This window comes from Anguilla anguilla, chromosome 8 (genome assembly GCF_013347855.1).
Source record: "Anguilla anguilla isolate fAngAng1 chromosome 8, fAngAng1.pri, whole genome shotgun sequence".
In the NCBI taxonomy this organism is placed as follows: domain Eukaryota; kingdom Metazoa; phylum Chordata; class Actinopteri; order Anguilliformes; family Anguillidae; genus Anguilla; species Anguilla anguilla.
In genome coordinates this window covers 32642502-32659247 of record NC_049208.1, presented here as the reverse complement: position 1 = coordinate 32659247, position 16746 = coordinate 32642502, and the positions used below count along the sequence as shown (strand labels likewise).

Genomic DNA, 16746 nt, shown 5'->3' with positions numbered 1-16746 from the left:
TTTGATCCTAAAATGAAACAGCAAACTGACTTGGCGTGACAACCCGCCCACTAGACTCAAGTTTCGGTATATCTGTGTTCCAATATCAGTAGGAATTCTGGGATACAGATGAAGAAATATTTCCATTTACTTAAAAGTCAAAAGGGTATTTGTCTGTTGTGACAAGCTCTGTCTCTGCTGAAAGTTTCCACCAAGCATTGCCAGTAAATATCAGAAGAGGAGCAAATTTAATCACGGAGTTTACAACTTAGAGTTTTCATTTGAACTGTGTATGTAACATTCATCACACTGTTTGTTTATTTGTTTGTTTGTTTGTTTGATGTACTTCTACTTCAAGCTATTTCATTGCTACTAAAGCTATTTATTTATTTATTTATTTATTTATTTATTTATTTATTTATTTATTTATTTATTTATTAGTTAATTGAACGTTATATATCTATTCTCATTTTTAATCTGAGCATTTCCAACTTCTTCAAACAAAACTAACATCCTCTGTCCAACATGTCAAAGTACTGCTGTGTGTCTTCGATCCTTAAAAATCGGAATGAATCTAACTTGTGTGTTGCTTGTAAACATTGCTGTCAGTCATCTTTTTCAAGGTCGATGGTTGGAGTGGTGCATTGAAAACATGATTTGGTAAAAGGTCCTTCAGTCATTCAGTCTGGAAATAGAAATCTGTTACTATTAATTATCTTGTGGCACTTGTATTAATATTGGAAGGAGTGCTAAAGATTCAGTTTCAAGTCAAGAGCCATCATTATTGTACATTGTTGCAGCCATATTGTCTAGTATTTTTTGTGCCATTGAATTGGGTTAGGCTTAATTGTGTGACTGAAATATGAGAAGAAAACTGTAGTTTTCTGGTCATAAATCTGTTTATCTTTTGCCTAAAATGACACGTCTGTCCTGATTGGTAGTTTGTTGTCATGTGAAGTCACCAATTTAACAATATTGGCATGTTTGTTTCCTGGGCATCTGTTGGGATGGAGCAGTGTTGTTAGACCAAATTATACACTATAAATACATCAAGGTGACAGTGCACACTCCAGTTTTACTTCCTTGGTTAGCAGGTCCACTTACAGAAACAAAGTTCCCAGTCCTTATATTTCAGATCTCCCATTACAATGGCGTATTGCATTACACCAGTCTTTGATACAACAGGCCTCTGAGGTAATAAATATATGATGAGCATATTGAAACGTAAAGGAGAAGTAAGCAGTTGTCAGGTCTACACCTTGGCACAGCCGGGCTCCTTAGCCACATACTGACTTCCGCTGATGTGACCTCCCTCAGGTTTGCTATTGTGACTTTACTGAACTTGAGAGAAGGCATTTCCACCAGTCAGTGATATTACGAGCTCCATTTTGATGTTTGCAATGCAAGAATGATTTTCTACAACAAAATAACATACATTTGATGTGTAAGCCCGAAACCCCAGAAAATGTGCTATGCTTTTAGCAACAATAACATTTACATTTTGTTTTGTATTGTTTTTAGCACTGTCTGATAATTAGACATTTTTTAAGTAATACTTCCAGTTGTTAACTACTGCTAGTTTCTTTCTTAAAAAGTGAAATTACTAATCCATTGGAGACAAACATATGCAAATGAGTTACTACTGCAAAAGACTGTGTAAGATTATTTTGCACAGCAGGTGCTTTCTCAATTTTTGCGTATTTTAAAGAGAACAGTTGTCAGAAATATGAGTTTACCGCTAACCAAAACCACTTTTTCTGCATCGGGTGGCATATATTGATGTCTTAAGAATTGGCGCCCTCTGGTGACCATGTCTCTAGCATTGAGGATGTAGTTACAGAGTATACAAATGGTGCTCTTCTTGGCAAGTTTGCAAGATCTTCTCCTGGCCAGATAAATAGTGGACATTTTAATCATGGGATGTGTTTTATTAAACAATTCTTTGTGCCATTTGTGACAACCAGGATTTATCAGGATACCAGCCAAGAATACTAGAAACATTTTAACTTAAGCTTGTTGCATTTTGTGCAGAGTTTGGACATTGTAAAGAGTTCTATTATGTGCCAAACTGTAGCAGTGAGTGGTTAGAGAAAGAGAACAGACTCTAAAGGGTTTTAATGAAATGAAAATGTATGAAATCAGTATAAGTATCACTATTTCTCCACTACTGTTCTTTGCTCTGGATATGAGCCCCTCCCAAATGAATGTAATGTAAGTATAACCGATTATATTCTTGCAGCACTGTTCAGCAATAGACACCCAAAATGTAACATCAAAGTTAGATTCCCACTGGACTGCATTATGGGTCATTAATACTAATTTTACTTGAGACAGGCTTTGAATTATGTGAATAAATGTATGTATAGACAGATTGTTAGCTTTAGCGCACTTATTGGAATTTTCAGTTGTAAGGATCTAACCCTTTCTGGTGTGGTGTCAACATTTACTTAGCAAAATGTATACCATACGTCTGATTGCATAAAACAAAATTCAGAATTGGTTCAAGGAAATTGAACTTATGTCAATAACAAACATCACAAGAAAGTTTCCGCATCTGATATTTATTTCAGACATCATTTACTGTTAGAAAATATCTGATGCATAAACCAAAACCTGTTCAACAGAAAAGTATAAACGGCAAAAGACAGCGTACGTGTTCATAAATACATATTTACATCTTACAGCCCTCAGAGTCCATCACATCCTTTGGTCTACACAGAAAACACAATGGAAAACAAGAAGTCTTGGCAGGAATGATTTTTTTACGCACAATGGTTAAAGCCCTTAATCTCAATCATTACCTAACTTTTTTTTCTTTTGCGCAATCGCCTCCTGCGAAATCACGTGTTGCATTCATTTGGAACATAGTTCACGGTCAACAGCCAGCATCATTCTTGCATAATGAAACGAAAGGCGAAACGATTCCACGGAACACCAGGTGCAGTCGGAAGGGGCGTGTCTGAGCCTAGCGAGGCCGGTCGGGTTCAGATCGGCGAAGGCCTTCGGCACACTGGTGACGGCGGGTAGCGGCGGCTGATGGCGTACGTAATACTCTGGTTATACAGTGGAATCCGATTGGCCGATCTCCCTCTTCTTCGTCTTCTTCTTGCCCTTGCAGGGCTTGCAGACGACGCACAGGATGCAAGGGGAGGCCAGCAGTAAGAGAGGGGAGGACACCAGCACGATGATGCTCACCCCAACCAGGATACCCACCACCTTGGAGGCAAGAGAACGCGTTACGCTTACTGGAGTCTCACACGAGCAAACAAAAAGCTTCTTCCTCTCACACCAAGTTTTTCTCTTCAACCACAGCTGTTCGGCAGTGGTTATGCTCAGTGTTAGCATACACGCAGTTGGAGTCGGCAATCATGCTAACTTTAGCAAATTGTAAAACTGTTGAATGATACAACTAAATGAGTGGCTACTTAAAGTGAAAGCCCTATTTGTGCATGACTGACCTTTATAAGCTCCATAGTAATAAAAGCTAGATTTAGCTCCGGCTGGTTCCGTGTGCTGTTCTATTTATAGAGCTTACTCTACTTTCAAGGGCTGGTCTGTTTCCCCCTGTGTAATTTCACAGAGCATTAGTCTGATTCACACCTTACTCAGATAGCCTAGTTTCACAAAGTTTCCCTATCCATACAGCAATCCCTGCTACATGAGGAGTCACTCCTAATTCTAAACTAAACAAAGTTCAGGATGTTTACAGATACTACTCTCATTACTGGCAATGCCCTTTTTCTAAGTAGTTTCCTATGGGTCATTCTTTTCACAGTCCTACAGTATCTGGCTTGTGTTCTCTCTTGATCAGGGTTGCCTCAGTAACCGAACACTGCAGGTTATGTTGGTATACACAATCTTTTAATAATGTCATTCACATCCTGTTTAATGGCTGCTTTGACCGCCATTAACTAATGAAGCCTGCTGCTTCTGCTGTGCTCTGCCTGTGTGCGTGTCTGTGAGAGCACGCATGGGTGTGTGCAAGACTGTGGAGCTCCTGAGGTCACCTGGGTTCGGTTCCACATGACGGAGGCACGGGAGTGGCCCAGCTTGTTTCGGCACGGCCCTCTGTCGTAATGCCTCAGGAATATGTCTCCCTGCGAAACACAGCGAAACCATGCAGAGCAACCTGCGCACGTGACTCATTGCAACACTGTGCACATTTAAGCAACACATTTACCATCACAGCACAGAGTTCTCTTTCTCTTTCAGTATGTTTTTACATAATGTAAATGCGTGTGCATATTTGACTAGCCATTTGTTTGTACCTTCCCATTTACAACACTGTTTATAAGGCTCCAAAAGTGCAATTCATATCAATTAATCAATATGCTCGTAACTGAACTGTGAATGCAGTCCAGTACGTGCTGGTCTGTGAATGCAGTCCAGTACGTGCTGGTCTGTGAACGCAGTCCAGTACGTGCTGGTCTGTGAACGCAGTCCAGTACATGCTGGTCAGTGAATGCAGTCCAGTCCATGCTGGTCAGTGAATGCAGTCCAGTCCATGCTGGTATGTGACTGCGATATGAATTCAGAGGAACATGCTGTCTTACGTCCAGGTTCTGGAGGCAGTACCAGCAGAAGGTGTGCTTGCAGCTCTTGCACAGCATTTGTGCGCAACCCTGGTCCCGCTCGATGTAGACGGCGCACATGGGGCACTGCTTCACCATGGCGTCCGCCTCACAGCCCACCTTCACACTGCAGAGAAAACAGCGTTGTGTTCACCTGCAGCTCTGACTCACTAGCTTCCCCAAGAGCGTGAGTCATTCTTTCCTCCGAGAAGACAGGTGCGTGTGGTGAACTGCAGTTTGTGGACTGAGGAAAAGACTTCAGTATAGTAACTGGCCTTCTAGGTACCGCAAAGGTGAGCTCCAGGAGAAGAGGGCAGAAGTTCCTTTTGTATTTATGTATATGCCATAATCAAAATGAACAGAAGGGTACCATTCATTCAAAATATGAAAAGCCTAAAAGTTAAATATTTGCTTTTAGACTACGCTGTAAAAAATGAAAGTTCAGAAAACTCAAACTATCTTGGCAACAAGCTGAGTTCTCAATTTTTGCCCTTGTAGTCCACCTAACTGCAGTCTATCTACTTTGCATGTTCCTGTTGACATAAGTAATTTTATACATTTTTATGCAGGCAAGTGGTCTACCAAATTATGTATGAAAGAAGGCATGTTAATAAAAGCTTCTTATTATCACTGGCATTGTATCATAATGAGGTCTTCATAAAAACTACAAATTCCAGTGATCCATCCAAACATCCACACCTAGTGTGTTCAGTGGTGCCAGTTCATATAATGGGTGTAGGACCCACTGTGACCCAGTGGAAGAGGCCGGAGGCGCAGGCACTCGTCCCTCACTGACCTGTCCCGCGGGGACGCCACTGTCAGGGGCTGCCGCTCGGAGCAGACGTGCTTGTCGCGCCAGTCGACCCGGCACAGCGAGCAGAAGACGGCGCCGCAGGCTGGGCACGCCACCGACGCCGGCTGGCTCTCCGCGCCGGGCGTCACACTGCACACGGCCTGGCACTCCAGCACCGGGCACCAGGTCTTACCGGGGTCCAGCTGCACGCCTGGCACAGCAGAACAAATACGGACACGTGTGAGCAGAAGGGATGTTTGTTAAAGATGCGCGTAAGTAAATTTCACTGGATTTTCTTGAAGGGACATAAGACTGGCGTACCTAGAGGTCTTCCACAAACAGATTAGTAATTCACCTAACACTTATTTAAAACATCAATTTATTACTGTAGCTTGACATTAGCTTTAAGATTTGTAGTTTTTTTTAAAGGCAGTATTTGGTGCAGCAATTTCAGTTACTCTTTAAAGTTCTATGTTTCTCTAAAAGTGGATGAAATTCCTATTTTTTCAATGCATCTTGGTTGAGCTATGAGCAGTGTTGCCAGATTGGGCAGGTTTCCCCCCAACTGTGCTGCTTTTGTTTGGATTGTGAGGGAAAAAATGTGCTTGGGCGAGGGAACAAATTTTGGGCTTGTTTGCCTTTGCCCAATGCGTGTGCTGTCACGGTATACCAAGCTAGATACATTTTCATATTGTACGCATTAGAGCTAAGCATTATTCACTATCAAGTCAAGAAGCAAATAATTTATCATTGCGTTGAAGGATGATGCATTCTGTGTTGCCTAATCTGAACAATTGATTGTTGTCATTTTGATTGCAAATGCTACACGTTGGTGTATTACGGTTAAATGCAGAATTTAATTTTTAAAAACATATCTTGTATTTTGGGCAGTTCTTCGTGCATTTGGTGTGTTTTAAACAATTTTTTGGCTGTGAGGTAGCTCCAGCATATTTATACTCTGAAATGTCAGTGTAGTACTTGAAAAGTAACCATAGAGGGAAAAGGGCTTAGTCAGTAATACCAATGCAGTAAGACATTGCAGCAAATGCAATAAGACAGTGGACCTCCCAGTGCTGGTTTACAAAAGCAGAGAATATCATACAGCCGCACAATGCTCCTGTTAATTCACTGCCACCCCCAGATGCATGGGAAAGGACTGCACGGGAGGCACTGCACAGAAAGACCTTTCAGGTCCAGTCAAAATGGTAATAAATTGAGGTGAGCAGTAACCCAGGAGAAGCTTAATGAGCTTAGGAGAGAGGTTTGCTGCAGGGAGCCTCACGCTGGAGAATAATATGCACATCCTTCCTGCCTTCTTTCTCAGTACCTCTCAGTGCACATCCTGCATCATTCAAGCCTGCATACTTAACAACTGCCATTCGCTAAAGACTCTTCTGAGACTGCAAAGAGTCCTTATTAATTGGGACGCTTGCGTAGGAATCATGCTATGTGATGCTAACGTTGTGAAAGGCCGTCGATGCTGGCGGGAGAAACAGCGAGCTAAAAATGTGTTCGTGCAGCACTCTACACTCAAGCATCAGCTCAGTCCTTAGCACTGCAGGTTCCCAATCATAACACTGCATACATTACATGTAAAACTGGCACGAGGATAAAAAAGAGGAGGCAAAATGCTACATTATGTACTGTGTATGGACCTTAGGTTCTGTATCAGTACAGCTACCACTTTCAGAGGATCACTGAAAGGGCAAAAGACCTGCAAGGCGTGTGCTACTCAAGAGCACAATCTAATCTTGAGCTACAGACGGCAACATTAGCAGCTATTGAGGAGACAATACGAAAACATGAAAACAACAGAATACAATTAACCAGTGTGAGACCAAAACAGAGGGAATGCAATGGCAGTCTAAATATAAATAAATAAATAAATCAAGGTCAAAAAGGTCAAACAGGGTATACAGTAACATTTTGGGGACACATGGTTCACATCTCTAAGCAAGCGGTGAGGGAAAAGTGTGCAAAAGTGGTGGTGGCCAGTCTGGCCACTGTTTCCCATGGGAAACAAGCTGAACAAGCTCTGGTGTTTTAGCCACAGAAACAAGGACACATTCCACAAAGAAGAAATGCTTGCCATTTATGCTCTTCAGGCAAGAGTACACCAGTCCACCAGCTGTCCACTGCCAAGTAATTAGCATACAGACACCTTTGCAAATTTATCACACTGAAATACACTAGCCCTAACCTAGTGGAAAGCATATCCAGTAATGAGAATCCTTTTTCAGCAGAAGTGGACTGCACTCCACTTAGCGAATAAAAAAATATATGTACATACTCAAAATTTTTCAGGCTCAAGATATATGAGGCAAGCATGCAGTGTTGGAATGCAATATGCTCATCAGATGTTTTGACTGATAAGGTTTTCCTTGATCTTCGGGATAAGATCAGGTGGTGTTAAGAGATTGCATCGTTAGAGGAAGAGGGTGAAATATTCTGTTGACAATGCGCAACAATGTTTTTGAGAACGGGAGTGACCAGAACCAGTCAGACTGTCATTGGAACCTAAATAACAGGCTGTACAGGACATTGAGGACACCGATAAGAACGCCTCCCTCGGGAGTTTCGGAGGGGTGCAGGTGCTGGAGGTTACAGAGCTCAACTGCACAACAGTAAGCCTATCTCCAAATGTTCATTCTGACGTCTGAAGGGAGAGTCTGCTCAAATACAGTGTTAATATTGCACAATATATTGTCTTTATCGCTCAGAACGGTAATAAACCAGTTTAAACTCGACTTCCCTTTTCTCCGTACCAATTCAGCCATGCCTAGGATATTCACCAGCACTGGCATGCTGGTTCATCAAGACATTTGAAGGCTAAAACTGCAGTTTAACTTACAGTGACTGGAAGCCATTGCAGAAATGAAATGAGACATTTTAATTAAAGCTGTGGCCATAAGATCAATTGTATCATATGCGGTATGCAAATATGAAAACAGGACCTGTTGTTGAAAGAGCTGTATTTCAGCTCATTTGCATACAGTCAAATCCCCAGCATCACCGACAATGAAGCACCACAGAAACCCCGACCTTGCCCTGACTTAACATTATTGTCAACTCCTTATGTTACCAGCACCATTCATTAAAACTTTCACACACACGCAGACCGTTTACTTTGCTTACACACAAATTTATGCTGCCGTTTTCTCTTTCCAAAGAGCTGGCTTCAGCGAATTCTCACTAAAGAATGTAGGTCTGCAGGATTGAAGGAGGCCCACTGGGCAGGAGTCGGAGGCACACCGAGCGCACAATATGTCAGCTTTTCTGTGCTAGCCCCTCTCTGCCACCTCCCTGTGGAATGGGGCCAGATGGCCGGGGACCAGAAGCCGCCACCGCCGCCGCGGTTATCGCCAGGGCGCTAATCGACCGTACCTCTTTCAAATTTCAGCCGCTGGTAGAGCTGCGCCTGATCCTCCGGGGCGAAACTGGCAATCTGAGACGAGGCAGAAAACAAAGAAGGCTGTGATAAAAATCAGGTACGTTTTAGAGCACCCTTTGAAGCTGTGCCTCCAGGGATTAATCTAGTGTCCTTCTTATTAGCACCCAGACAAAACACCCTGGAAACCTTATTGTGAAATAATATGTTGGAGGATGCAATTGTCAATATGACTCTTTCAGAGATAAGGTAAATTTAATGCATAGTTTTTACCAATGAGGATCCATCTCAAAACCTTGTCCCCTTTGTAAAACATAACTGCCAGATGTTCTAGAGAGTTCAGGAGAATGGACACTGTATAATACGTTGCATTTTAGGGCCAAGCAACAGGACGTTTACAGGGCACTTCAGACTCTGTAGTTTACTTCAGTTATCATTTAAATGCATTGAACAGGAAACAGAAAACCATTGACTTTAAAAGTAAGATTTATAAATGCCTGATAGGCAACAGGTGAATAACCGATTCCTAAGGTTTAACTTTCTCACAGACCACACCAGGTATCTTTCAAGTGAAGTGGATTATTTGAGGAAAAATGTTGTATATGGTATTAGCTCCCACCCAATACACTTCAGCTCATCCTTACACAGACTTGCATCCTGTTTTTTTGGAAAGCCCCAGATTACTGCACCAGAGGAACCTAACAGACAATTAACTACAATGATGGAGCCTCGCTGCCTCCTCCAATTAGTAAAAAGCAGGAAGAGGGTGTAATTATAAAGCACTTCTCAAGCCTGTTGTGCTTGGTGTCTCTTTGGTTTATGCAAACCCCTCGTACCTCAGAGTCAAGCAGGGCTCCCGTCTTCAGACAGGTCATGTCGGGACAGGTGATCGGGGCACCCCCACCTTCCCGAATCGCCAGCTGCACATACTGCTGCAGACACTGTGGAAGGGAGAAAAAAAAGACAGGATCACCAATTACCCCTTTCCACTGGGTATGCACCTCACCTTCAAAACCTTCAAGGCAACCTGTGTACCGTAAACATTCCCAGAGGTATTTTAATGACAGCTGGGACCAAACTATGGCTGCACACCTCTCAGGCTTCCAGAAGGGATGCCCAGGAGGTCGGCAGATGAAGAGACAACTGCACATAGTTGTAATTACGCCAACTTCAGCCAGTTCCAAGGCAGCGCAAAATCCTCAAGCGGTTCAAGCGCTGGCTACTTACTGAGTTCTGCAATGATTACAGTGCTCGCACTGTGGCTCGTATTTCACAGTTCAGCCTGAGCCTTTGTTAAACATTAGCCAGGCAACACAGCCACTCCTAGTTCTACCTGTTCTGAATCATGCAAAACCAGCAGAGTCCTTTGTTGAAAGAGTGAGATAATGCGTGATTCACCAGGCTACGGGAGAGTGGAGAGGGAACACAGCGTTGTTTCCCCGGAGGGCGTTATTAGTTACCATTAGTTTTGTTAGCAGCCTCCCTATGGGATGTTCTATGCTATCAGAACAGAGGCCTATCTCGTATCAACAGAATAACACCTGACCATTTCAGGGGAGATAATACTGGTACCTAATGTACAGCAACAAAGAATGGGATTTTGTTATGTGATAAACACTGAAAATGAATAGATAAAATTCCAAAATTTTGCTATGCAGGTAATACAAACATCCAAACGTGTAAGCTAGTTCCACATATGATTTCTTAATAGCTCATGTCTCAGCATGTTTAGGCATTATTAAAATTTGAAACCACATTAAAACATGAAATGTCTGTTTTTTGAATCCCAGAATTTCTGGCCTATGATACAACTTAAGAATCTTCAGTGAAATATGATTTTGTGCTGAGCCAGACTTTTTTTTGGCCTGGGAACACACACACTAAGATCCAAGCTGCATCCGAGGTAGAGAGATATTTGGGGCGCCCCCGCCCCGCCCCCCCCCCCCCCCCCCCCACTTACCGAGGTGCAGAAGACGCAGTTGCAGGTGAGCAGTCTGCTAGTCGCTGCCGGGGGGCACTCACTAAGGCACAACTTGCAAAAGATCAGAGGCTGCGGGGCCTCAGCCTCCACCCAGATAGGGCTGCTGCTCGGCATGCTGGGACTTATCTCTCTCTCTTAACTCCACACGATGCAGTCCTCCATGTTTCCTGTGGGAACAAAGATCATACATACCGCTTTAGAAATCAACTTAAAACGTGGTCATGTTTTAAAAAGACCTTTGCAGGGAACCGAAGACAGAGATAGAATCTCAGTAAGAAAGAAAAGTTAAAGCAAAGCGATGTTCATTTCCCTCGGCCTAGTGTCATCAGACACTTGTAGTACTTCAGATGCTTTACTATTGTTATGCTTATCCGCAGTCAAATGAACTAAAGTAACACAGCCTGATGCATTAAAAATGCAATTTCTTTTGTGTCTTTTTTTAATTGACTGAATGTAAAGATTAAGAGCCATTTTCTCTTTGTAAAAATTACTACATAAAATGTACTCCGAAGTTTAATGGACTCCAGGGCTTCACTTAAATGTGTTGTCCCCATTACAAACACATCAAGCCACTCTACTTGATGCCAAAAGAATGATCACTAGACATATTTGCCAAACACAGCAATATTTTCTGCCTACCACTTAGCTCAGAGAATATTGTTTGCTGAAAAACCCACCCCAACTAAACCGTAAATATTCTTGTCCAAAATGGTGTGGTACACACAAGAGTAGTTCAACAATACAGAGCAAGACAGAAGGGGGAAAAGAAGTAAAGCTATTTTGGCCAAAAAATAAATATTTCCAGATTTCCTAGAAGTGGGTGGCATCGATGCATTTTTCACTGACAGTTTGACTTTTAGCTCTAGAAGGCAAAACGCTTTGCCATTTCCAATCCCCCAAGGTCCTAGTTGCTGAGCTGCATCAATGACTTGTTTGATCACGCTAGTTTGTGCTCCTTTAAGCATGTAAGTAGAACTATAAAAGCTGCCAATCCTCTAGAACTAGGCTTCAGGGTTATCCGTGGAGAGGCTCCATTGATATGTTTAAATGCTACAGGCACAGCAGTCATTTAGAAAGCCTGTACATCAAACAAGGCTTTATCCGAGTAATAAATTGCAATTCAGGCTACATTTTTTCCCCCAGTTATTTTTGTGCCTGTCATAAATTCCGGTTACGTTTTAAGCACACGTGTGAATCATTTGAAGATTAGGGTCAAATACGCACTATAGGAAGAGTGAAGATGTTAGAGACACACAGAGAACATGCGTGTTTCTAACAACTGTCTATGAGAGGAATAAAACTTCAATTTTCAGTTGAGCATGTCAAGAGAAGTCACAAATCTATCTTGACATGTGAAATGCATCCTATGTCTGTACATTTGTGATTAGGTCCTGAGAAACATTTACACCACCAAAAACAATCAAACAAGTGTCCTCAATTCACATTGCTGTCCCCTACTTGATTTATAGCATACACATAAAACAATGGATACTAGCACTTATAATAAGCATTTCTATTTCTGAGTTTTAATGGTGCTCTTGGAAGCCTGCAATTTCTGGGACACTAGGTGCAGAGATCTGATTGGTGATTCCCCATCTCCTCTGTTTACACTAAATGAAGAACCCAGGGAAGCCTGTTTAGCAGTATAACCCTCCCCCCTTTAAAATCTTATCTTCTGTATGGGAAAAATGTTCCTGGAAAAGCCCCTCACATATATACAGTACATGTCTGATAAAGTCTCCAAAAGCAATACTATAGCCTCTGTGATCTTATATACACTGCACAGAAGACAAAACTTATTCTAAGGAGCTACTTAAGGAAGTTCATATTCTAAGGTTTGATGAACAACAGTATAGATTCAGAACTTAACCTAATGAAAACCAGCTTTCAACCAGTGTCATAATAGATGCTTTCAAACACAAGCAAACACCTTAAATGTCAGATTATAATGTCTGGTTTACACGGGTTCAAAATGCAGTTTAAAGAGATTTCAGTCTGTATGGATGAACAAGGCCTTGCAATGCTTCTGTTCCATTAAGTTTAGGTACCTCACTGCACCACTGGGGGGTCAATACATTTGACCAGAGGTCAATACAGGCCCCCCCAACTCCCTGCCACCTACACTTTTGGTCAGCTCACTTTAGTCTCTAACTTTAGCACTAAAAAGTTCATGTCATACACCCCCCACCCACAGTTGACTGTTCATCCCTCGTCCACTGTGTCTGACAACACATAAGGAGTCCCAAGATCTGTTTAGCCACCCAACTTCTGAAATGATCCTGGTGCCCTTGACAACAGCAGAAGTACAGAGTGAACATTTCAGCTGGCTCTTCACAAGTTGATTAGGACAGAGGACTCAGAGGCTGTTTCTACAGACTGGACTGCCCTCAGGCATTCAGGCTCCCCGGCAGGGGTTGCTTTGCTACAAAGGCAAATGGCACATCAGGACTGCATCACTCCACTAAGTACCTTAGCTGGACGGGACACCTAGGAGGCCAAAAAACTCAGTCCCTGTGAATCGCTGGCTGGGGATTCCCGAGGTCTGACACTGGAAGCATGTGGTTAATGGACCAGGTTGGATGGGGTGGGTCATTGCGGCTGGCTGTGTCCATGGCTGTGATTTGTGTGGCAGCTGATGACTGGCCTTAGTGGCCCAAGACCCTTTTTAGCCCTCACAGATAGACTCAGTGGTAAGGCTGCCACTATAGCTGCTGCTATATAATGCAGCTGGTTAACTGACTATCAGCCAGCTGAGAGAAGCTACTTACTAATTAAACAATGAAACAAATTACACACGATGAATTAAAAAGGTTAGGTTAAGAGCTCCTACAAATGAAAACCAAATACCCCAAAAACATTTTACACAGTTCAGCTCAACTACATCAGACAACACACATGGACAACAAAGCAGATGATATTTTATTCACCCCATTCAAACTGTAAATGACAGTAGAAATTATTGTGGGATAGAGCCAAAAGTCTTCAGAGAGTCTTAGAGACACTTGTGATGGCAGATCTCATTTTGAGTTTATTGGGGTATGCAAAATAGCACATTGGTTTTCTGTTGGCTAATAGGCTGCAGGCCCGATTCACATCACAAGCAAAAATGCAGTTAACCTATGAGCTCTGTGAGAAATGCCAGCTGTGGATATGATGCAAGCAGACTAACAGCTCTCCTAGCTAGAAAATACACACCCTCCTAATGCATATTCTCTTAGTTCAGAGAAGAGTGATCTGATAACTACAAAAAATTAGCATTAGTCCCATTCACCAACAAATCTACTTAAGTAAATCACTCTTTATAATTCCAGTGCTGTTAGATCAAAGCCTGTACTAAATTCAACACTATAGGATGGTAAACCAGCCTGATCAAAAGAGAATTTCCTTCATTGTAAATTATGCATACCGACCTGGGTTTTGTATCTTTCTTGTATATGAAAGGCATAATCCAACAGCAAATCTGTTTAGGTAGTATATGCACCTACAGAACATTTTGGAAGGGCATCTGTGCGCCAAAGACAGTATCCAGTTTGATCCAGATGAGAGCTATATCGTTTGAGCCAGAGCCCAGAGGCATCCTTGTCCCATAGCCTTAATTTGAAACACATAATGTGAAAGATCTAAACATTGTATAGCTACATTAAATCTGAGAACACAACTGAAGTACGCAGAATATCCGTGATATGTATATGGTGTTGGTACAGTTACGTAGATAAAACACGTTCCGCAGCAGATTTCAAGGTTGCACGAACAGTAGCCTATGTGCCCCTACTTTCTGGATTTCAGCCACGCGTTTCTGAGAGCCGCGAACAACCGCAATATCATCAAAGTGCCAGAAACCGAGGCTACTGAGCGTCTTACCTTAACCGGTCGATCGCTGCGAACTAGCTCCTTTACCCGTCCCACAGCCGCAGTGTTCGCTCTCTGCCACTCGCACATGAGGCAGTCCCCGTTGACACACACTCACCTATTAAACACACCTCCAGTTACCTCTCTGTTCGCAGGCACCGCCCATTTGCCACGGAGAACTGCAAACAGTCACTCCCTTGTATGAAATGAATGCTAGCTTGCTTTCCAAAGGCAGTGGCCTCGCCGGTTTGTGAGCGAAACTGCTAAGTGCACTTCCGACTTCCTCTCAGCTATTTGGAATTTTAACTCCTTGAGGAATTTCTATCAAATTGTAAGATTGTGAAATGTCGTTGTTGAGTAGGGAATAAGTACATTTCTTACTTTGTTTCACGAGTGCAGCCCATTATGAAAATATGGCCGTTTATAGGGTTCGATTAATTTACTGACAATTACAGCATAACCCATTTTAATAACCTGGTAGCCTACCCCATTAATATTACTAGCAAGCTGGCAGATAAGCGCATTCTTTTTGTCGTCATCGTATTGACGTGTTTCTGCTTTGAATATGTGGTAGCAGACAGAATCAGATTCCGAATTTACGTTTGCATTCTGATTTGAATTATTATTTTATAGTGAGTAGAATCTTTATTTTATTTTTTAACCCTTGTCGTAATGCAGTAGGCTAAGATAGCATATCGTCGTGCGCTTTGCTCAGTTTTCATTATATGGGGAATGTTAAGCAGGACTATAATAAATATTTTTTTCACGTATGCTATTTAACATATGACCTAAGCTTGCGCGGTTTCTCAGCCTAAAATACAAGCGCTGTACCATTATTAAAACAGTTTTCCTTATAATGATCCCACTAGAGGGCTCTCTCAGCACTGAATCATACTAAAAACTTTCATTTAGCATTTTCACCGATCCCGCAAAAGATTTATGATTGATTGCCTGTTCAAACATTAAAAGGAAGGAGTTCAAAACAACGAGAGGTTAATTTAAAGATAGATCAATTTACTGCAAAGAATACAGTCTGTATACCATAAAGCATAGGCCTCTCATATTTCAACAATACATAATCCAACGATCATTGTCCAATGAAACCTCAACCCGGTAAAGCAACGGAAAGTCTTATAAGACCCATAAGGAGAGGCGTATGGATTTATTTCCAGCTAGATATAAAATACTCTTTCATTTCTTCTTTTATTAATGCATTTTAAAAAAATTATTATTGATTTATTCATTTAATTTCTACTATTTATTTAGGCTAATGCCACCATCAGAGATGACAATATATTCATTACAATAAATTATCTCCCTCCAATGTTTAAAAAATTAATTCTTGTCCGTAACTTATGTCACTATTATTTGTATTTGTTTTTTTGCTTGATGCTAAAAATGTCTCTTGTTCAGAGTGGCTGAAGTTCTGTAAATGCCAAAGCGAATGACTTCATTAGGAACAGGATGTGCTTACCAGACACAGATCGCAGTCTCTGTCCTGTCACCCACGTACTAAATGTCCAGACTCCATATCTGAAAATGCAATCAGTGAATCCAGTTGCAATAAGTGACATCTGCGAAGTGGTCTCGAAACGAAGGAAGATGGAATGAATATTTCTTATGATGATGAAACTATTGAACAACAAATATTTTTATAGAAGAAACTGCACTCAAAAAAAATGAAAAGGTGGTACAGTTCATATTAATTAATTAATATATTTTCTGTATGCATTACTTAGTTTTACAGGTTTAATATGACTTAAATTTTTTCTGTTTATATAACTCAATTGTTTGGATTTTCTGCATTAAAAAAATAATCATTGGATTCTCTCAATAACATTATAGACAGTGTTTGCACATATAGTATTATTAAGTATATGTGACTTCAACTAATTACTTGCAAATTGGTGATTTTCTTCAACAAACACCTTTAAGGCATTCTAGACAATTAGGAAACACATGTAAAAAAAATAATTGTAACTTAATTTTCCTTTAAACGCTAGACTTCATCACAAGTATTTCAGGTCTATATGACTCATCATAGGGATAGACCATATTCAAAATGATCATACGGTAATTATATTACAGTATACTACAGTATACAGTATAATTACAGTATACACTCCCAGAAAGCACTGGAAAGCACTGGTAAGCCTGTGTACGCATACCCACGCACACACAGAAA

At 41.5% G+C, this 16746-nt stretch overlaps 1 protein-coding gene across 1 annotated transcript; it reads right to left on the bottom strand.

Moving 5' to 3' along the window:
* Positions 1 to 2524: 2524 nt before the first annotated feature.
* LOC118232744 (E3 ubiquitin-protein ligase RNF144B-like) lies at positions 2525 to 14840 on the bottom strand. Its single transcript, XM_035427813.1, has 8 exons — positions 14574 to 14840; positions 10692 to 10879; positions 9568 to 9672; positions 8728 to 8788; positions 5347 to 5554; positions 4533 to 4677; positions 3987 to 4076; positions 2525 to 3195 (listed from the first exon to the last, which is right to left on the bottom strand). The coding sequence occupies exons 2-8, from the start codon at positions 10824 to 10826 to the stop codon at positions 3037 to 3039; spliced, it is 903 nt and encodes a 300-aa protein (XP_035283704.1). The 5' UTR covers positions 10827 to 10879; positions 14574 to 14840; the 3' UTR covers positions 2525 to 3036.
* Positions 14841 to 16746: the final 1906 nt, after the last annotated feature.

What these genes read in the sequence shown, in the direction of transcription:
- LOC118232744 (XM_035427813.1), bottom strand. Translation starts at nt 10,826, where the DNA reads ATGCCGAGCAGCAGCCCTATCTGGGTGGAGGCTGAGGCCCCGCAGCCT. An exon ending in GTGGCGTCCCCGCGGGACAG is followed by an intron (nt 4,678 to 5,346) that starts GTCAGTGAGGGA and finishes TTTTCTCTGCAG; the next exon opens with TGTGAAGGTGGGCTGTGAGG. An exon ending in TCATGTGGAACCGAACCCAG is followed by an intron (nt 3,196 to 3,986) that starts GTGACCTCAGGA and finishes CTTGCCTCCAAG; the next exon opens with GTGGTGGGTATCCTGGTTGG.